Genomic DNA, 22504 nt, shown 5'->3' on the forward strand with positions numbered 1-22504 from the left:
TGCAGTGACTTCAGAATAGAGGTTAAATGGGTGTGGCAACTTTGGAAAAAGATTAAATTGCACAGCTGAATTTAGTATAGATTGTAGTGGAGAGATGGCTTGTTGGGGGACCTGTGAGGAGCAGGTTGCACTAGTCTAAGTGGGAGGAGATGAGACCATGGATACGGGTTCTGGCAGTGTGTTCAGAAAGGGACAGATTTTAGTGATGTTACAGAGAAAGAAACAGCATATTTTAGCAGAGGTTTAGGGGTAACTTACTGGTGGGACGGTTACTACCTCAACCAATAAGCCTTGATGCTTTTGATGCAACTGCAACAGTGCTGTCCACTTCAATGGCAGAGGGAAAAGAGGAACTAGATTCAGACAACCACCACCGAGGGCCCGACTTTTATGGTCTGGGGGACTTGATAAGCAGCAGCTACTACCCTTAACCAATAAGCCTTGATGCTTTTGATGCACCTGCAACATCGCTTTCTGCTTCGACAGCATGGGGGGAGGTTACTAGAGGAATTGGATTAATTTGACAATCAATCCGGGCACTGACTTTTATGAACTGGGGTAATGATATGCACACACTTAAAGGAAAAAGCACAGGACTGCTTCTAAGACCAAGTCCATAAGCAAAGCATGTCAAGCAGCACGGTCTACATTTTCAAGAAGGCTCATCATCCAGTAAAAATGTTGCTAGCAGTAAATTTTTATGGGTTATCATAAGATCTGGGGGTAACTTCATGGAGCAGCCGTTGCTACCCTTAAGAGAAACATGGGGGACACCTGTATGGTGCAGCAGATACTACTATACGAAGCTTGCTGAGCAGAGTGGATGGACCATTTGGTCCTTTTCTGCCATCATTACTATGTGTAGAGAAGGACAGAGAGGAGTTGAAGATGATGCCTAGGTTACAGGCCGAGGGAACCACAAGGATGACCGTTATCCACAGAAATAGAGCGAGGAGGAAGAGGGGACCTGGGTTTCAGGGGAAAAATAAGGAGCTCTATCTTGGCCATGTTGAGTGTAAGGTGGCAATGGGACATCCAGGCAGCAAAGTCAGACAACTAGGCTGAGATCAGAGCCTGATTTCTGATGAAAATTCTAGTGCAGAAAAATCTGGAAAGTGTCAGCATAAAAATGGTATTGAAAGCCATGAAAAGAAATCAGAGTACTAGGGCATTTTTTTTTTTTTGCAATAACCAGCTAAGTTGAGTTTGGATAGGAAAGGAGGGAGGGGCCTAGCCCTAATAAATCTAACCAGTCAAAATTTGACTGGCAAGATTTAAGAAAATATTCAGCTACAAATCTAGCCAGATAGGTTCAATTGAATATTCACCTAAAGATAATCAGCTAAAATTAAAGCTATCTTACACCACTCAGTGGGTTTTTCAATATTGGCTTCCAAGCTTCTTTCCCAAAGACACGGAGGAGCCGATGCAATTCAGTGCGCTCTCACGAACGCACTGTTTAACCCGCTGTCGGACGCGGGTTAAATAGGCGCTAATCCACCCCTAATGCTATAGGCGATTAGCACCTATTTAACACGCATCCGACACGGAGTGAATGAGTTAGTGCATATCACATGCAAAAAAAGTAAATGTGCGTCTCAGACGCACATTTATCGCTCAGATATTAACACCTGCCTGGAGCAGGTGTTAATAGCTGAGCACACGTAGAAGTACAGAAAAGCAGAAAAAGCTGCTTTTTGGTACTTCTTTAATAAAAAAAAAACCAAACAAACAAAAAAAATTCCTCAGTAGACCGCTGAATTATGAAGACAGACACTGGTAAACTCGGCGTCTGTTTTCATAACAGACCGTCTGCCAGTAATGATAATGGATGTGGTGTCTGTTTTCATTACTGGCAGAAGGCCGGTTATGAAAACTGATGCCAAGTTTACCGGCGGTCTTCATAACCGGCAGCCGCCGCAGGGTCGCATTAGCAAGGAGGCGCTAAGGTCGCACAAGCGACCCTAGCACCTCCTCGCTAGCGCGACCCCCTAATTTTCATATTGCATGGCGCCCCCCTTGTGGGCGCCATATGTGTGCTAAGAAAGCGGGCGCTGAAAAGTCAGCGCCCGCTTTCCACAAAAGCTATTGCATCGGCCCCAGAAAAAGAAAAAAGCCTTAATAAATTGGGCTCAAATTATTATTCATTCTTTTGGATGCGGACATGCAGTCTGAACACAAGGAATGTGTTGCCCCATAGGTAGCTGCATATATGTGCTTGAAATACTATTAATTTTAAAAAGGTAATAAGAAATCTAAAAGTGACCAACAGAATGCTTTAGAATGCAATTTTCTTAGTATCAGCACATAGGATGTGGTTAATGTGGTGTATTCCCTTTACTCTGTACTTCAAATGACATGCACTGAGTGCCACAATAAAAATTATAAATTCAGGCTTTTGCCATATGTGCATTAATAATTCTGATGTATAGAAATACAGATTTTTACACCTGTGATTCATGTAGCAATACCAGAATCCATATTTTTATACTGTTGCATGGCATCCCTACTGCTATACTAAATGGGATGCATGCTTGTCATTCCAAGAACAAATTCAGCAGTTCCTCCATCTAGAACAATTTCTCACAGTTTTGTTTTTTTTTTTTAATAGGCACAATGTAAACACAATAATGAAACCAAATAAAAGTTAGCCGCACAAAAAGCAATATAATCACATAAAGCAGTAACACTTCTAGTCAATATAACAGAAGCAGGATAAATTACATTGTGAAGGCAAATTCAATATATTTTTTTCAGTTATCTGGAAAGATCTTCTGACACAAATTCTTGTGTTGTAATATTGAAGAACAGTATGTGTAATAAATACTTTTGGGTGCAATAGGTATGAATTAAAAAGTAAAAGGTATCCGGGGATGAGGAGAGTTCATATCTTACAGCAAGAGTTTGTTTCACTGAATGTCTGATACAAGTGACAGCCTCTTCCACTTCCAGAAAGTGTAGCTAATAGTCACAAGAAAAATAAACCCGCCAAGGAAGAAAAGATAAACAGTAGGTCTTGTGCCATTATCACCAAATGGGGAGAGGGTGGCAGGTGCTGAGGCTTCTGTGGAAGGCAGAGAGAAAGGACAGAGTCTGACCTGGGGAGGTGCAGCACCATGATCCTTACAGTGCTAGACTACCTACTGGAGCTGCCATCTTCAGCAACACAAAATAAGATCTGGCCTAAATTTACAAATGTATTCTTGAGACATTTTTCTTTTCTTCCTTTTTTATTTAAAAAAACAAAAAGAAACTGTGTTCAGTTTAACTGAAGTTATAAATCAAAATGTCTTGAAATTCCATTCCTCTCCTCCCCATATTGATGTCACATGCCTAAAATTTTGGCTGATACAAAGAAACACGTCCACTAAGGCACCCTGAGGCAATCTGACAGTGCGTGGGAGAAAACTTGGTTGTCAATACTACGTCACTGTGTGAATATAAGGAGCGTATCTCTTGCAAGGGGTTGGCTTCTTTGGGCAAACAGTCGACAAGTTCCGCACACTGTGTGTCAAATCCCAACAAACGGATCCCATAGCCGTATGGGGAGGAAATCATTCGGCCATCTGGACTGAAGCACAGTTCTTTGATGTAGCCCCGGCCTACATTGGCTTCTTCAATATAATGAGTCAACCGAAGGGAGCAGCGAGGAGAGACAGGGCGCACTGGAACACCTTCCTGGAATTCATAGACGCAAGTCCACTAAAGAGAAACAGGAAGATAAACAAACTGTATTCAATCGTGCCCACAAGACTTGCCTGCATATTTTAGTTTACATTCATTCATTCACAGTGGTTCTATGGTTTTTGCCTTGTTCTGTGTCTACAGGTTTCTACATAAACCATAAAGATATATAAAGAGGACCCTGCACTATGAATATTTCATTTTTTTTTAAATTTAATACTTTTATTAAACTTGTAATATGACAGTGCTATTACAATAGCAATATGAATACAGAATACAAAGTACATCCCCAAAAATCCCCCCCCCCCCCTCCCCAGTTTAGTGGAGCTATAGCTCCTCTACTACAGAATCCAGAAGCATTAATGCTAGGTAATGGTATCTCACTTACGTACCATAAAGTTTACATACCCAATACTTAATCGCCCAAATTGTTGTGTATCAATACATTTCCCCGAATAGCATGTAATCACTTAATCCATTATGAGATTACATTTGAAAAATATATTCCATAAACAGTTTCCAAGATTTAGTAAACGAAGACATTCTCCCATATTTAGCTGCTGTTAGAGAGGCCAACCTGTAGTATGTATGAAGTTTATCTATGACCTCAGACAACTGCGGTACTTGTTCTGTTTTCCACTTTGTCGCAATCAAAGTACGAGTGGCAATAAGAGTATGAGAACAGAAGCGCTGCTGGGACTTATGTAGGTCATCTGGGTAAACATGCAGCAGGGCCGTGATAGCAGTAGCCTGAATAGGCACATGAAACAGGGCACTCAACCAAGTGAAGAGTCTCCCAAAGGGTCTGGATTTTCAGACAGGTCCACCAAATATGGAAGTAAGTTCCCTTACTCCCACAATTGCGCCAGCATAAGTCCGAGGCCGCCGGATATAGCCTATGAATTTTATTTGGGGTGAAATACCATCTATATGTCATCTTATAGCAATTTTCACGCAGACCAACTGAAATTGAGCATTTCCTAGCAAAATATAATATAGCCTCCCAAGTTTGAGAACTCAAGTGCTCTCCCAGATCCGCTGCCCACTGTCTCTCAAACGTGCTGATCTCTTGCTTCTCTGGGTAGAGAGCATGATATATTTTAGAAATGGGCCCCTTTATTCTGTCACTATATTGCACCAGAGATTCAAATAACGAACGACTGGGTTGCAACACTTTAGTGCGTTGTAGAGTCTGAATAAAGCGGACTACTTGAGCATATGCCAGAAAATCTTTTGAACTGAATGAGGATATATCCATTAGGCCCTGCATGGAGAGGATCGACCCTTGGGCCTTCATGTGGCCAATTGTGGTAACACCCGCCTTCCTCCAAACAGTCACCTGGAGGATATACCTGGTATAGAGAAGAGACGTTTGGTAAAAGTAATTATAGTCCCCAACTACTTGTCTACCACTCTGCTTCCAGATATTCAAAGTGACCTGTAGTGACCATGGTATGTCCTTGACTGGCTGCCAGGAGTTCCGTGGTTGCCAAAAAATGGCCCGTAAAGCCATTGGGCCTAAGATTGCTTGTTCAATGGACACCCATTGCTTTATTTCCGTGTTACGATGAATATCTATTAAGGCCCGCAACTGGGCTGCCCTATAGTACCAAAGGAGATTGGGGACCCCCAGTCCTCTCTGCGATTTCGGGAGATATAAAACCCGACGCGCTAGACAGAGAGGACGTCTACACCAGATGAAATCAAACATCCGTTTTTGCCAGCGACGTATCACATGAGAAGAGATAATATTTCATTTTTGGAATAAATCCTGATGTAAAAATTTTCAATGTGAGTTTACAGTGTCTATCATTTTATCAGATTATAATTTTCCTTTCCTGTCCCCTGCATCTCCACTATGACACACAAAAACTTCACCATCACAAAGTTAAATGATTATTTACTTGTAAAGCTACAGAAAGTTGCTAGTATAGCAAAAGAAGCACCTAGGCAAAGAAATGTAGTATTCCACTTCAAAGATCATGGAGACTAACTTTTTCTTCCATTTGAGTAATCCATATGGAAAATTATTGAACATTATCACAGAAACAAACCCTTCATATTTGGTTTTGACAGGGCTTACTCAATTCAATTGGTAAAGATTAACTTATTTACAAAATTAATAAGGAACTTAATGAATAAATCTCAGGAAATTCAGAGTTATGTCAACAGACCGCATTTTATGCATCAGTTCTGGGGTCGATTCTACAGCACAAATTAAACTTAGCAGCAAAGATTCTGAAATTCTATGGCATGTTTGCATAAATTAGCATCATTTTGAATATTAAATGTATATTTTAAATAATTAACACATTTGTTTTCAAACTTGCTTGTGTGTGTATAACTTACTTTGTTCCTTTTGGGCTTTTATAACTGAGAAATCTTGGATATTAATATGCTGGAGGGAAGGAGAATCAGGGACTTGGAGGAGTAGGGGAAAGAGTGGGAGGTAAATTCTTTGCTTGGGGAAGGGGGAAGGGAGAAGGTAAGGATATAAGAACATAAGAAATTGCCATGCTGGATCAGACCAAGGGTCCATCAAGCCCAGCATCCTGTTTCCAACAGAGGCCAAACCAGGCCACAAGAACCTGGCAAGTACCCAAACACTAAGAAGATCTCATGCTACTGATGCAATTAATAGCAGTGACTATTCCCTAAGTAAACTTGATTAATAGCCATTAATGGACTTCTCCTCCAAGAACTTATCCAAACCTTTTTTGAACCCAGCTACACTAACTGCACCAACCACATCCTCTGGCAACAAATTCCAGAGCTTTATTGTGCGTTGAGTGAAAAAGAATTTTCTCCGATTAGTCTTAAATGTGTTACTTGCTAACTTCATGGAATGTCCCCTAATCCTTCTATTATTTGAAAGTGTAAATAACCGAGTCACATCTACTCGTTCAAGACCCCTCATGATCTTAAAGACCTCTATCATATCCCCCTCAGCCGTCTCTTCTCCAAGCTGAACAGCCCTAACCTCTTCAGCCTTTCCTCATAGGGGAGCTGTTCCATCCCCTTTATCATTTTGGTTGTCCTTCTCTGTACCTTCTCCATCACAACTATATCTTTTTTGAGATGCGGCGACCAGAATTGTACACAGTATTCAAGGTTGACTTAGAAAATAGCCACTGCTATTACTAGCAACGGTAACATGGAATAGACTTAGTTTTTGGGTACTTGCCAGGTTCTTATGGCCTGGATTGGCCACTGTTGGAAACAGGATGCTGGGCTTGATGGACCCTTGGTCTGACCCAGTATGGCATGTTCTTATGTTCTTACCATGGAGCGATACAGAGGCATTATGACATTTTCCGTTTTATTAACCATTCCCTTTCTAATAATTCCCAACACTGTTTGCTTTTTTGATTGCTGCAGCACACTGAGCCGACGATTTTAAAGTTTTATCCACTAAGATGCCTAGATCTTTTACCTGGGTGGTAGCTCCTAATATGTAACCTAACATCGTGTAACCCCATGCAGCCCCCCCTGACTCTGCCGCGGCCCGCAAAGCTCACCGCAACTTTGGGCGCTTAAAGAAGCCCCCTCTCCCCCTCCTGCACAGCCCATATAGAGGGAAAGGGAATCAAGGTAGGCTGACCAAACTCCGCAGGCCCAACAGGCCTCCACTGTCTGTCATCTTAAAAATAGTAGCGCATAAAAGCGGGGGTGGGGGGCGAACCACGCAGTCGCTGCTGGAGAAGGAAGAGAGCGCACCACAGCAGCAAATTTAACCCACGCAGTCGATGTGGCACTTAAAAAGAATTAGGAGGCACTTTCCCCGGCTGGGACCACCCTCCAAGATGGCCGGCACCACTCCTGATCCCCCTGCACTGCCTAACTGCCTTGGAGCCCGCCCCCGACAATCTCGCCGGGCCGACAGCTCAGCCTCTCAGAGCTGCTGCTGCTGCTGGGACTCTGAAGCAAAACAAACCTTTGTGGGGGTTTTTTGTTTGGTTTTTTTAAGCTAGAGAACAGAACTAGCTAAACAAAGAAAAAAAATGAGTGTATACTTCCCTTAATCCCACAGGCAGGCGGAGGGGCTTCGGACCCCACTGAGAGAACCAGAGCCCTGGTGGTCAGTGACCCCGGGAACATGGGCTGAGACTTGGCAGGGGTGTCCAACCCCCGCCCCCCTCCCCACCGATCGCCCGCCTCGACCCGAGGGATGGCCCTTCGCAGGAACCTGGCACCTCGGGAGCAAAATTCCTCACAATATCCAAATTCAGTCAGGACTGCAGGTTTAGCACCTCTACCATCTGCTGGAGGTAAAGAAATACTGAAGGTCTACAGGTGGCATTCTCGTATATGTGACAGTGCCCAAAGTTTTTGTCCCCTCCTCCATCTGCTGATAGGGCTGGATGAATTAAACCTACGTGTCTGGACTGATTTGGGTATGTTCAGGAACTAGTGCTTCACACATGGAATGACGGCATATAAAACAAAAAATAAATATGATAGAGGTCTATAAAATAACAAGTAGAGTGGAATGAGCAAACAATCAGTTATTTACTCTTTCGAAAAGTACGAAGAGCAGGGGACACACACTGAAGTTACTAGGTAATACATTTAAAACTAATAAGAAAAAAATATATATTTTTTTACTCACGCATAATTAAGCTCTGGAATTTGTTGCCAGAGGATGTGGTGAAAGCTATTAGTGTAGCTGCGTTTAAAAAAGATTTGGACAAGTTCCTGGAGGAAAAGTGCATTAAGCATTATTAAGGTAGAGTTGCAGAAATCCACTGCTTATTCTTGGGATAAGCATCTTGGAATCTACCCCTTGGGATCCTGCCAGGTACTTGTCACCTGGTTTGGCAATGGTTAGAAACAGGATACTGGGCTTGATGGATCTTTGGTCTCACCCAGTCCGGCAAATCTTATGCTCTTATTACACTGTCAGAAAATGGAATTTTTCACTTAGAGGTCAAATTAGGGGGCATTTTGTCAAAGTAAATGGCCATAACTTCCACGCTAAAATATAAAAGCAAATTAAACAAGATAAGAAAAGATATTGATAAGTCTGATGTCATCAATAAAAGTGATGATCCAGGCATTTAAGCAATTTCCATATTTAGGGTGGGAATATTTCTTATACTACTGCATAGTTAACACCTGAAAACTCAAGCTTACAGTCAGACAGACCAAAGAGGCAGAACACGAAACATAGAAAATGACAGTAGATAAAGACCATACAGCTCATCAGTCTGCCCATCCACTAAACAGAATGAAGTGACAGGCACTGGTTAGCGTTTAATAAGAAAATTATTACTTACCTGCTAATTTTCGTTCCTGTAGTACCATGGATCAGTCCAGACAGTGGGTTATGTCCCCAATCCAGCAGATGGAGTCAGTCAAAGCTTTGAGGGGGCGTCACCATGAGTACTACTACCCCCTCTGCAGGAGTTCAGTATCGAATATATCAAAGCCCGAGTAAACAAAGAACCCCCAAATTGGATCAAGTTTAAAGTAACGGCAACAATAAGCCGCATAACGTAAGCAACAAAACCGTGCCCGTCCCACCAACGGGTGGGAGGACGGGAGGTCAGCGTGCCAACCCCAAAACGGAACTGTGACAAACAGTGAAAACTGAGAAATCGTGAGAGACAGAAAGCACTACCGTCCCATAGAGGAAAAAACAGTCGAGCAGGATTAGGACCCAAATGCGGTGGGCGTCTGGACTGATCCATGGTACTACAGGAACGAAAATTAGCAGGTAAGTAATAATTTTCTTTTCCCTGTACATACCTGGATCAGTCCAGACAGTGGGATGTACCCAAGCTTCCCTAAACCGGGTGGGGTCCTGCGAGACCCGCTCGTAAAACCTGCTCCCCAAAGTGTCCAAAGACCGAAGAAGCAAGGTGTAGACGATAGTGTCTCGAGAACGTGTGTAACGATTTCCAGGTGGCCGCTCTACAGATTTCTTGAGAGGAGACCGAGCGAGTCTCCGCCCAAGAGGCCGCCTGAGAACGTGTAGAATGCGCTACAATACCGGGCGGGGGAGTCCGCCCCACCCCAATGTAAGAAGCGGCAATGCCAGCCTTCAACCATCTGGCAATGGTCGTCTTCGAGGCCTGAGATCCCTTCCGAGGGCCGGACCAGAGGACGAAGAGATGGTCAGAAGTCCGGAAATCATTCGTAGCCTCCAGATAGAGGCGCAGGGTGCGCTTGAAGTCCAGTAGTCGGAGAGCCCTCGGCTCCGAAGAGAGAAGGAAGGAAGTTCCACCGTCTGATTCACATGGAACGCGGACACCACCTTCGGAAGAAAGGAGGGAACAGTGCGAATCGAAACCCCGGAATCCGAGAAACGGAGATAGGGCTCTCTGCACGACAGGGCCTGCAGCTCCGAGATGCGCCGAGCGGAGCAGATAGCCACCAGAAACACCGTCTTAAGAGTGAGATCCTTGAGCGTCGCAGTCCGCAGTGGTTCAAACGGAGGTCCCGACATGGCCCGTAGCACCAGGTTGAGACTCCAGGAGGGACAAGGATTCCGCAACGGCGGTCGCAAGTGCTTGACACCCTTGAGAAAACGAAGAATATCCGGGTGTCGTAGCAGAGAACCCCCGTCCCGCAGGAGCGAACCAAGGGCGGCCACCTGAACCCGGAGTGAGTTGTAGGCAAGCCCCTTGTCCACCCCCGCTTGCAGAAACTGAAGGATCTGAGGAACCGAAGCCTCAGTGGGACTCGTGTTCAGTCCGGCACACCACAGCTCGAACACCTTCCAGACTCGCACGTAGGCCACCGACGTCGAAGTCTTTCGAGAACGCAGCAACGCTGACACTACCGCCTCCTGGTAGCCCCGGCGCCGAAGGCGGTGCCTCTCAAAAGCCAGGCCGCAAGACAGAAGAGTTCTGCCTGGTCGAAAAATACCGGGCCTTGGTGAAGGAGGCGGGGGAGATGTCCCAGACGGATGGGTCCGATCACCAGTTGGAGCAGGTCCGCAAACCAAGGTCGTCTTGGCCACTCCGGAGCGAAGAAGATCACAGGTCCCTGATGGGCCTCTACGCGGCGGAGTAGTCTTCCCACCAGTGGCCACGGCGGAAACGCGTATAGAAGCAGGTTGGTCAGCCACGGGAGCACGAGAGCGTCCACGCCCTCCGCTCCTCGCTCTCTCCGGCGGCTGAAGAACCGGGGCGCCTTGGTGTTTCGTGCGGACGCCATGAGATCCAGGTGGGGGGATCCCCACCGCCGGACGAGCAGCTGCATTGCCTCGGAGAGGGACCATTCCCTGGGATCCAAAAGCTGACTGCTGAGGAAATCCGCCTGTACGTTGTCCACGCCCGCGATGTGCGAGGCCGCCAGGCGGCCCAGATGCCGCTCCGCCCACTGCATCAGCATCTCTGCCTCGAGCGCGACCTGCGGACTGCGGGTGCCGCCCTGTCGGTTGATATAGGCCACCGTCGTCGCGTTGTCCGATAAGATCCTGACCTCCCGGTTCCGAAGGAGTGGCAGGAAGTGCTGGAGCGCTAGTCTGACCGCTCTGGTCTCCAGACGATTGATGGACCACTTCGATTCCTCCGCGGTCCACGTCCCCTGCGTGGCGCTGCGGTCACAGACCGCTCCCCAGCCTACGAGACTGGCGTCGGTGGTTACCACGACCCAATTTGGCAGATCGAGAGACATGCCGCGGGCCAAATTCTCCGGATCCATCCACCAGGTTAGACTGTTCCTGGCAAACTGCGGCAGAGGGAGGAGCACCTGATAGTCCTGCGAAAGCGGTTTCCAACGGGATAGAAGCGCTCTCTGTAGAGGCCTGAGGTGCGCAAATGCCCAAGGGACCATGTCGATGGTGGAACCCATCACCCCCAGGAGCTGCAGATAGTCCCAGGAGGTGGGAACCGATAACGCAGAGAACCGTTGTATATGTTCCCGCAGGGCCTGCGCCTTGTCCTGACGTAGGAAAACCGCACCGAGACGGGTGTCGAAGGTCGCCCCCAAGAAATCCAAGCACTGCGAGGGTACCAGGGAGCTCTTGGAGAAGTTCACCACCCATCCCAGGGACTGCAGAAACTCTATGACTCTGGCCACAGCCGCCTGTCCATGGCGAAAAGACTTCACTCGGATGAGCCAATCGTCCAGGTAAGGATGAACTAGAATCCCCTCCTTCCGCAAGGCAGCCGCTACCACCACCATGATCTTGGTGAAAGTGCGCGGCGCCGTTGCCAGCCCGAACGGGAGAGCCACAAACTGGAAATGTTGATCCAGGATCTTGAACCGTAGAAGACAATGATGCTCCCGGCGAATGGGGATGTGGAGGTAGGCCTCCGTCAGGTCCAAGGAGGCCAGGAATTCCCCCCGATGCACCGCCGCGATCACTGACCGCAGCGTTTCCATGCGGAACCGGACTACCCGGAGTGATTTGTTGACTTCCTTCAAGTCCAGGATGGGGCGGTAGGATCCGTCCTTCTTTGGTACTACGAAGTAGATGGAATAATGGCCCGAGCCCACCTCTCCGAAGGGCACAGGCGCAATGGCGCCTATCTCCCAAAGTCTGTCCAGGGTCAACTGCACCGCCCTTCGCTTGGTGTCCGAGCCGCAAGGGGAGAATATGAACCGTCCCTTTGGAGCGCGGACAAATTCCAACGCGTAACCTTGTCCGATGGTATCCAAGACCCACTGGTCCGAGGTGATCCGCGCCCACTCCTCGTAGAAGAACGCCAGCCGCCCCCCGATCCTGGGGACGGCGGAGTGGGCGAGCTGAACATCATTGTGAGGACTTGGGAGAGGGCTGTCCAGCTGTGGGAGCGGGACGCATGGGGCGGCGCCCGCGAAAGGAGCGAGACCAGGGTTGAGACCTGGGGGCCGAGGACCTGGCTGCCGCCGGTCTGTAGTTCTGGTAGCGCCGTTGCGCCCTGGCTCTGGTCCGAGAGGACGAAAACGCCCTGGTGGAGCGATATCTGTCTTCCGGCAGGCGATGAACCGCGTTCTCCCCCAGCGACTTGATGATTTGATCCAGATCCTCCCCGACCAGAAACTTGCCCCTGAATGGCAGGGAGCCCAGACTCGACTTGGAGGACGTGTCCGCCGCCCAGTTGTGGAGCCATAGGAGTCGGCGTGCCGCTACCACCGAGGCCATGGTGCGGGCGAGGACCCGAAACAGGTCATAGGAGGCGTCAGCCCCATACGCAACCGCAGCTTCCAGCCTATCCGCCTGGGCGGCCTCCCCGGCCAGTAGAACCTGAGAGGTGAGTAGCTGTTGCACCCAGAGAAGGCTGGCCCGCTGTGCCAGCGAACTACACATCACCGCCCGCAACCCTACCGCGGAGACCTCGAAGACCCGCTTGAGGAAGACTTCCAACTTGCGATCTTGCGTGTCTCTCAAGGCCACTCCCCCCGTCACTGGGATGGTCGTCCTCTTCGTGACCGCTGTCACCGCGGAGTCCACTTTAGGTACCTTGATGAGATCTAGAAAATCTTCCGGCAGCGGATACAGCTTCTCCATGGCCCGGCTGCCCTTAAGGGAAGCTTCCGGGGCATCCCATTCCCTGGTGAGGAGCTGAAGAAAAGACTCATGAATGGGAAAAGCCCGAGCTCTCGGCCTCAGGGCTGCCAAGACCAGATCCCCCTTCTTTGAGGAAGTGACCACAGCGGGCGCTACGGGAGCGGGCGGCTCCGGCGGTGGATCGAGGTCCAACTCCTTAATAATTTGTGGGAGTAGGTCATCCAGCTCTTCCCGCTGGAACAGACGCAGCGTGCGCGGATCATCCCCCTCGGAAGTGGAGTCCCCTTGACCCGGGTCCGCCGGGTCCGATCCAGGGGAACCTGGTCCTGTGCCCGCTGCCCCCGAGCCCACCGGGAGCCGGGCGCGAGCGGGGGGGTAGGGGGGCCCCCACGCCCGCCGGAGCGGGGGGGGCCGGGGGAGGTAGCGAGGGCCGCGGTATCTTGTTTGGAGGAGGTCCCGTGGGAGCATCAAGGCCCTGCAGATATGCGGTGTGCATCAAAAGGATAAACTCCGGGGAAAACCCCGGTCTACCCGAGGGGGTCTCCGAGGGGGGGGGCCCCGGGGAACCCTGCCCCTGCGGGACTGTCTCCGGGTCCAATTCAGGAAGCAAGAGTGGAGGAGAGTCCTCAGCATCCCCGGCCCCCAGCGCTGCCTGTTCCCCTTCAGGGCGCATAGCATGTAAGATGGCCGCCGTTCCCGCCAGGAATGGGGGAGGGGCCGGCCCACGCCACCCGGGCAAGCCTGCCGACCGAGGGAAATCGTTGAGGGGCCGCGAGGTGCCTTCCCCCCCGGGGAGGCACCTCGCACAGATGCCCTCTCTCGAAATCCGCGAGCCGGGCTCGCCGCAGGCCGAGCAGCGCGCTGGCCGCGGCATCGGAGCCGTCAGCAAGAACAGCCCCGGCAGGCAAACAAAAACCACCCGGCAGAGCCTGGGGGGGGGGGGGGGGGGGGGCCGAGAGAGGGAGCGCCGCTGCGGGGGGGCCCGGACGGCCTGCACAACACGCCGAAAACGAAGCGGCACCGCGGGGGGGCCTTCCTGGCCGCGCGACCCGCCAACGACGATCTCCCTGCCTGCCTCCGCAGCCCACGAGGAGCCGCGAAAATGGCCGCGGGCAAGGGAGAGAACGCGGAGAGGCCGGTCCTACTGGCCTCCGCGAGCCCCTCCGACGAAGAAAAGCTGCAGGGAAAAAAGCAAAAACACTGCACTTACCCCGCTCGCAATGAGAGAAGAAGGAGAGAGCAAACAAACACAGAGGGAAGCCACGCCTCCCAATTAGAACCCTCTAACCTTTTTTTTTTTTTTTTTAAACAAACTTGATCCAAAAAGAAGTAGGCAGAGAGAAAACAAATTCAGATAAGAAGTACAAGAAATACAAGAAATGCCTAAGGTAATCGGGAGCAACCCGGATTCACTACTCGCATCTGCTGGAGTCAGAAGATACTGAACTCCTGCAGAGGGGGGTAGTAGTACTCATGGTGACGCCCCCTCAAAGCTTTGACTGACTCCATCTGCTGGATTGGGGACATAACCCACTGTCTGGACTGATCCAGGTACATACAGGGAACATATGGCACTGGAACCCTGCCTGATTACATTCAGAAAGAAACTCAAGACTTGGCTTTTCGTCCAAGCCTTCCCCGAAGCCTAACAGGGCAACAGTTCTGCTTTCACATAGCCCTCCAGACTAAATGTCAGACCTAACCATTGTTCATTTATTCTTGTTCATTCTCCAGTTCTTTCTGTCCTTAATTTCCTGGCTACTCTAGCCCCCAAGTTTAATATCCCTGTTATTTGTACCTGCGCCTCGGCCTTCTTGTTATATGGTTTTTGTTAAGTTAACCCCAAGTTTGATGTAAACCGGCCTGATATGAAGCTTGTCATGAAGTTCGGTATAGAAAAATGTTAAATAAATAAATTAATATGATTGGCATGATATATATGGATATTGTATTTTAATGGATTTATTCTAGACTCATATATAGACCTAAATTTGAGAGTTATGAAACTGGATCTGGCTAACAGAAAAAGTTCTCGCTCAGCCCCTAAATTTAAGTGCCTTAAAAGTGAGAGGGTCCAGGTCAGAGAAGTGAAGTTAGGTGCTCAGTGTTGATTTCCAGCACTGAGCACCTAACATAAAAGTCTAAACATGAGTCTATTTATTTAAAAGTGTTTGTATACCGCTTTTACAATTAAAAAATTAGTCAAAACAGTTTACATTTTAAAACATACATAATCTGTTTAAATTAAAACAATAAAATAGACAAAAATTCAATGTGTCTAGCGAACAACAAAAACAGAACTCTGTTTTAGGTACATTACAAAAGTGCCACAACTCACATTAACCTTAAGTAGTAATGGGGAGAGCAGGGATGTAGGGGTATGTAAGTGGTGTAGTGAGTGAAAAATAGGCTTGGAAGGACCAGGGAGGGGGGAGACTTTATGATCAGGTTGTCAGGGGAATGTTAAATGATTTTTGAAATAGGTAGGTTTTTTAAAGATTTCTTAAATTGTTGTGTAGAAGGTATGAGTCAGAGAAAATCTGGTAATGAATTCCACAAAGCGGGGCCTGCCACAGAAAAGGCTCTTTTGCAGGTTATGTCTAGTCTTGCTAATCTAATAGTAGGTAAGTCTAAAAGATTTTTTGATAATGATCTCAACAACTGTCTGACAGGTTTGTAAATGCGAAGAGATGTGCATAACCAGGTTGATGAGATGTTATGGATAAGAGCATGGATGATTGTCAGGACTTTGTATTGGATTCTAGATTTTATGGGAAGCCAATGGAGAGAGTATAGAACTGGAGTAGTATGGTTTCTACGAGAAATTCCTGAAAGAATACGGGCGGCTGTGTTTTGTACTAGTTGTAGCGGGTGGATTGTAGAATCAGGTAGGCCCATATATAGCGCGTTGCAATAATCTAGACCCGAGAATATTAAAGATTGCAGGAACGTGCGGAAGTCTTGTAAGAACAAAAGGGAGCGTAGACTTTTTAGAAGATGGAGTTTATAAAAAGATTTTTTTGTAATGGCAGAAATGTGTTGCGCCATTGATAGGTCTGAATTTATCATTATACCTAGGCTGCTTGCAGTTACGAATCAGGATAGAAATTCCATTGAAAAGGAGATAAGATGGAGGACCTATTGTAGAACTGGAGACGTAAGTTAGATATAGTAGCTCTGTTTTAGCAGGATTAATTTTAGACGATTGTGTGAAAGCCAGATGTTAATTGTAGTTAGATATGTTATTGTTGATAAAGTGACTTGCCAGGAAATATTGTAGGGAACTAGGAATTGGATATCGTCCGTGTAGATTCTAAATTGAATGTTTAGTGCAGCAAGAATATGGCATAATGGCAATAGATAGATGTTGAAAAGAATTGGGGATAATGAAGACCCTTGGGGTACCTCAGTGGAGATTGTGTATTGATCAGATAATTGGTTTTGAACATAAATTTGTTGAGAACGATTTGATAAGAAAGACAAACCAATTTAAGACAGTCGCATTAATGCCTATGGATTTTAGGCCCGATAAAAGGATCTGGTGGTCTAGAGTGTCAAACACTGCTGATATGTCCAAGAAAACTAGAATGAAGTCAGTGTTAGAGTCAAAGCCGCGGAATAGTGTCTCAAAACAGGAGTGTCTCAGTAGAATGTCCCTTTCGAAAGCTGTGCTGACCTGAGTGCAAAATATCGTAGTCAGCAAGGAAGTTGGAAAGTTGGTGTAAAACCACTGATTCAATTAGCTTTGCTAAGGAAGGTAATAGCGCAATGGGTCTGAGATTGATGTCTAGGGGATTTTTAGATTTGTTCTTTAGTATGGGAAGAATAGCAGTTTTTTCAGGCTGTCGGGATAATGTCCTTTCTGAAGAGAATGATTAACCAGATCACATAGAAAACTACTAACGGGCCGATTCAGTAAAGTCCGCGGGAGAGCGGACGAACGCCCACTCGCCTGTGCACGTGATTCTGTATTTAAATTAGGTGGTGCGGTAGAAATGGGCAAAAGGAGGCGCTAGGGACACTAGCGCGTCCCTAGCGCCTCCTTTTGACCCGGAGCGGCAGCTGTCAGCAGGTTTGACAGCCGATGCTCAATTTTGCCGGTGTCGGTTCTCGAGCCCGCTGACAGCCACGGGCTCGGAAACCGGACGCCGGCAAAATTGAGCGTCCGGTTTTCGGCCAGACAGCCGCCGGCCCATTTAAAAATTTTTTTTCTTTTTACTTTTTTTTACTCTTCGGGACCTCCGACTTAATATCGCCCTGGTATTAAGTCGGAGGGTGCACAGAAAAGCAGTTTTTACTGCTTTTCTGTGCACTTTCCCGGTGCCGGTCCCGGTGCTGTATCGCGCGGGCATACGTAATAGGGCCATCAACATGCATTTGCATGTTGAGGGCGCTATTAGGTGCCGCGGGTTGGACGCGCGTTTTCCGCCCCTTACTGAATAAGGGGTAAGGGAAAACGCGAGTCCAAGGGCAGGTTAACAGTGCGCTCTGTCGGCATGCACTGTACTGTATCGGCCTGTATTCGGAGCTATTGTTTTAAAAAGAGTGCCAGAACAAGGATTTATAGGTGACTTAGAAATTTTCTGTTTCTGAATTATGTTTAGGATGGAGGATTCTGTTCATAGGTGAGAATTTAGACCAGTTAACTGCAGTCAGGGGAGTCTTAAAAGTGGGATATGGCAAACGTTGAAATTCATATCGTATCAACCTTAGATTTAAAATAAGTAGCTATTTTATTACATATAGTAGAATCGTAAATGGTGAGATTGTTAGGGTTTGCCATAGTTAAAGATTTTACGATGTTGAAAAAGAGTACTAGGATTGCCATTGGCATCTGAAATTTTCTTAGCAAAGTAAGTTTTCTTGGCATTGTTAATTTCTTTATTATATTGTCTTAGGGTGCGATAAGCATTTTTTTTTATATCGGGTGTTTTGGTTTTTTTTTTTTTTTTTTTACAAAGCCAATTACGCTCTTTAGTTTTTAATAAAGTTTTGAGAGTGTAAAGATTTAGTGTACCAGGGTGCATTAGGCTTGTCTCTTAGGGGTTATTTATTTGCGAATGGGAGTACATTTTTTGTGCACAAACTTTACTCCCAATACAGCAAAGAGTTTTGTACACCTGTGTTAAACTGTGTGCATCAATTAGCACGCCTCCATTCAAATCCCATGTTAATGAACGTGTTAGCTATTACTCTCTGATGCAGAGGCACGTGTAGGCTTTTTGCACGGTGGCTGGAAATTTAATATCGGGTCAGAACTGAAGTAAAGTTACTCGGGCTAATACAGGGCTCTCAGTCTCTTGCAATTCTGTAGCTATGGAAAATATTGCAAAATCTGCTTCTTCCCATGGCTTTTGCGGGTGTCGGTAGAATTGCCATGGGAGACCGGGGAAGCCAAGTTGTCAAACAGGAGAGTGGCCTACTGCAGATGAAGAGACTGCCTGTGCTTTTAACCCCCCCATGCTGACTGGGCATTAGGAAGAGTATCATTGGCATGGAAGGAGGGAGCAACCAGAGGGCCTGTGGATCTATCTGAACCTAAGCCGCCACCACTCATACTTGTTTTGCTTGCCTACATGGCTGGACTGTAGGGCCTGACTACTTTCTTGGTGACGGTGGGTGCTCTGTAACTGTTGCAGGTGGCAGGGCTTTGGGAAGAGAGGAGGACTTGGACCAGAGGAGGATGACAGGGAATTCATGTTTGCACTGGAGACTCCACTCATAGAAGATGGGAAGCCATAGTGATACCAGACTGGCACTGGCCCCGCTGTAACTACTGCGGTACATTTTTCTGCTGAGTTGGGGTGGGGGATTAGATTTTGGTGGCAAAAGAGGAGGAAGCAGCCCAAGTGCTGCCACTGCTTTTCTCTTCTCCCTGCTTTCAATCATGGGGACTGGGGGGTGGTAGGGAGTACTTTGGAAAGAGATTAGGAGAAGGCTGACTACAGGTGAGTGAGTGGATGGGTGATGAGGCCAGGAGGAAAGAGTGAGTGAGGGGATGGGGGCACATCCAGTCTGCTAGTAGCAGTGCGAGCACCGTGGGTATCAGGTCGGTGACTGGGGCTGGTATCGGTGTCGATGGAAGTTGGAAGCCCTGCAGTGCCTTACCGATGGCCTCTTGGATCATTCGATCCAATTCCTCACGGAAGCCTGGGGCATGTAACCCCAGCTCCGGAGTGGGAGGCAATACTGGCGTAGCCGGAGGGTCCACTGGTGAAAGTGGAGTTGTGGCTTCCTGCACCGATGAAGGTGGGGAACGTCTCGGTGACCCGGTCGCAGAGGAGGATGGGGCCTTCTCTGGATGGGATTTCTTTGTCGGTGGCTCTGTCGATGCAGAGGGCTTGCCTGGATCAGCGGACTGAGCCTTCCGATGATGATGCCGACGCTTTTCACAATGTTCTCCTCGGTCCTTTTCCCGAGGCGATGAGGAAGAAGCAGACTCCTCTGGAGTAGTCGATGCCGGTCGGGCAGCACCGATGTCCTGCTGCTGGCGAGAGGTTGATGGCACCGGCTCAGACGATGTCGAAGCGGTCAATGGAGTCGGAGGTTTTGACTGAAAAAGAAACTCCATCTTCTCTGAGCGGGCCTTATGGCCCTTTGGTGTCATTTGGGCACATTTGGTGCAAGTTAGGAGGTCATGGTCGGGCCCCAAACACAACACACAAACCCTATGTGGTTCTGTGATGGACATTTCTGAGGACAGTCGGGGTACCGACGAAAACCCGACGCCATGGCTTTGACAAAAATTTAGCCATGGTGCGGTCAATGGCCGGTAGGCCCTGAAGGGAAAACCCGACGGGAATCGACAGCAAATGAAGGTAAAGCCTTACCTTTCGACCGCGGAGTACAGAATCGATAGGGGGACCCCTATGGGGTAGAATGTTTTTGAAAATGTTGAAAGAAGTTCCATGGGGAAAATTTCTAGAGAGCTCCTTAACTCACGTGGCTACTGCTGCGCGGAAAAAAAGAGACTGAAGGGGGACCCCTGCTAGATGCAGGTTTAGTGCCATGCTGGACATGCCCAGTAGGTGCCAGTCAAAGTTCTAGAAACTTTGACAAAAGTTTTCCGTGATTGGGTTCCATCCTGATGATGTCACCCATATGTGAGGACTATCATCCTGCTTGTCCTGTGAGAAGCACACCATCCCTACTGTGAAGCATGGAGGTGGATCTCTGCTGCTTTGGGGATGTTTGAGCTCCAGCGGCACAGGGAATTTAGTCAAAATTGATTGCAGGATGAATGCAGCATCTTATCAGAAAATATTGGAGGCGAATTTGCATTCATCAGCCAGGAAGCCGTGCATGGGGCGCACTTGAACTTTCCAACATAAACAATGATCTGAAACATAAGGCCAAGTCGATCCTTCTGTGGCTGCAGCGCAAGAAAGTGAAGGTTCTGGCGTGGTCATCAGAGTCTCCCGACCTCTACATCGAGTCACTTTGGGGAGAACTCAAACATGCAGTTCATACTGGACAACAAAACAATTTGCAGGATCTGGAAGTTTTTTGCCAAGAGGAATGGGCAGCTTTACCACATGAGAAAATAAGAACATAAGAAATTGCCATGCTGGGTCAGACCAAGGGTCCATCAAGCCCAGCATCCTGTTTCCAACAGAGGCCAAACCAGGCCACAAGAACCTGGCAAGTACCCAAACACTAAGATGATCCCAAGCTACTGATGCCAGTAATAGCAGAGGCCACTCCCCTAAGTCAACTTGATTAATAGCAGTTAATGGACTTCTCCAAGAACTTGTCCAAACCTTTTTTTAAACCCGGCTACGCTTAACTTCACTAACCACATCCCCTGGCAACAGATTCCAAGGCCTTATTCACAACTAACACGAAAGACTGCAAGAGTCACTGATGCAAGGTTTCGATATTAAGAACTAAGGGTATACAAACTTTTGAACAGGACCATTTTATGATTTCCTTTATTGCTATGGTTTATTTAATGATTGTGCTATTCTCTGATGTATAATAGTTTAATTTGAAACATTAAAAATAACAGATGTGTTTTCTTAAAATGCTACACATCTTACAAATTCTGCCAGGGATATGTAAACTTATGAGCATAACTGTATACCTATTTTTTCCTTAGCCATTCTAATGTAGCTCTGTGGGCTTCAGCTCATTGTCATACTAAGTGGTGAACTTCCATTCCAGTTTCAGCTTTCCTGCAGCAGGCACCAAGTTTTCCTCAAGGACTTTCCTGTACTTTTCTCCATTCATTGTCCCTCCTATCCTGACAAGTGCCCCAGTCCCTGCCAATGAAAAACAATGCCATAACATGATGTGGCTACCACTATGCTTCATAGCAGGGATGTGTTCTCTTGGTGGTGATGTGCTGTGTGTGGTTTGTACCAAACATACAGTTTGCATTCAGGCCAAAACGTTCTATTCTAGTTTAATCAGATCTCAAAACTTTTTGCTACATGGCTACAGCATCCTAAGTGTTCCTTTGTATATTTCAAAACAGGATTCAAGGTGGGGTTTCTTAAGAACTGGCTTCCTTCTACCATATAGGCCATATCTGTGGAGCGATTGGGATATTGTTACATGCATACTTTGAAGTCACTGAAGTCTGTAACTCTTTCAAAGCTGCCAATGGCCTCTCGGTTGCCTCCTTGATCAATCTTCTCTTTGCTCAGTCATCCAGTTTGGAGAAATGTCCTGATCTAGGCAAGAGTCTTGGTGGTGTCATTCACCTTCCTCTTCCTAATAATCATCTTGATCATGCTCAGAGAGATATTCAAATACTTTGCAATTCTTTTATACCTATCCCCAGATCTGTGTCTTTCCACATCTTTGTCCTGGAGTTCTCTGGGCAACTACTAGGTGCTCATGATTGGGTCTTTGCTTCAAAGTGCACTATCCAACACAAACTATGAATTTATCCTGTCGTCATGTGAATCACTACACTTTAACAAAGGTGGGGGACCAGTTCACTTGATATGTGATTTTGAAGGCGATTTTTAGGTTGTAGAGAATTACAAGAGGGTGGACACTTATCCAATCAAGCTATTCCATGTTTTTCTTCTACTTCATTTTCTAAGGAATTCTAGAACATACTTTTCACTTGGCAGTTGTGGAGGTAGGATGTGTGGCTACATGAAACAAATACTGGTTTAATTCATTTTGTTTTCACCTATAAGGCAACAACAGTGAATGTTCTGGAAGGGGCTGTACACTTTTCTTTAGCCACTGTATATGCTATTACATTTACTCTTATGGGCAAATGGATTTTATTTTTCTATTCAATTTTTATTATTTTTATTTCAGGTAATCAGTTGTGAATAGATCATTGGTTCTGGAATATGCAGAATACAAATGACAAAAAAAATATAATATAAAAGGGTGGGCTATAAAACTATAGTCTTA

General features: G+C 47.1%; 1 protein-coding gene across 1 annotated transcript in view; it reads right to left on the bottom strand.

Moving 5' to 3' along the window:
• Positions 1-2597: 2597 nt before the first annotated feature.
• The window catches only part of DCAF10 (DDB1 and CUL4 associated factor 10), an 81045-nt gene continuing 61138 nt past the window's right edge, over positions 2598-22504 (bottom strand). Inside the window, exon 7 of the mRNA XM_029603274.1 lies at positions 2598-3702. Coding sequence (XP_029459134.1) covers positions 3334-3702 — 369 coding nt within the window. The 3' untranslated portion in view covers positions 2598-3333. The remainder of the gene's footprint in view (positions 3703-22504) is intronic.

The sequence above is a fragment of the Rhinatrema bivittatum genome, chromosome 1 (genome assembly GCF_901001135.1).
Source record: "Rhinatrema bivittatum chromosome 1, aRhiBiv1.1, whole genome shotgun sequence".
Taxonomy (NCBI): domain Eukaryota; kingdom Metazoa; phylum Chordata; class Amphibia; order Gymnophiona; family Rhinatrematidae; genus Rhinatrema; species Rhinatrema bivittatum.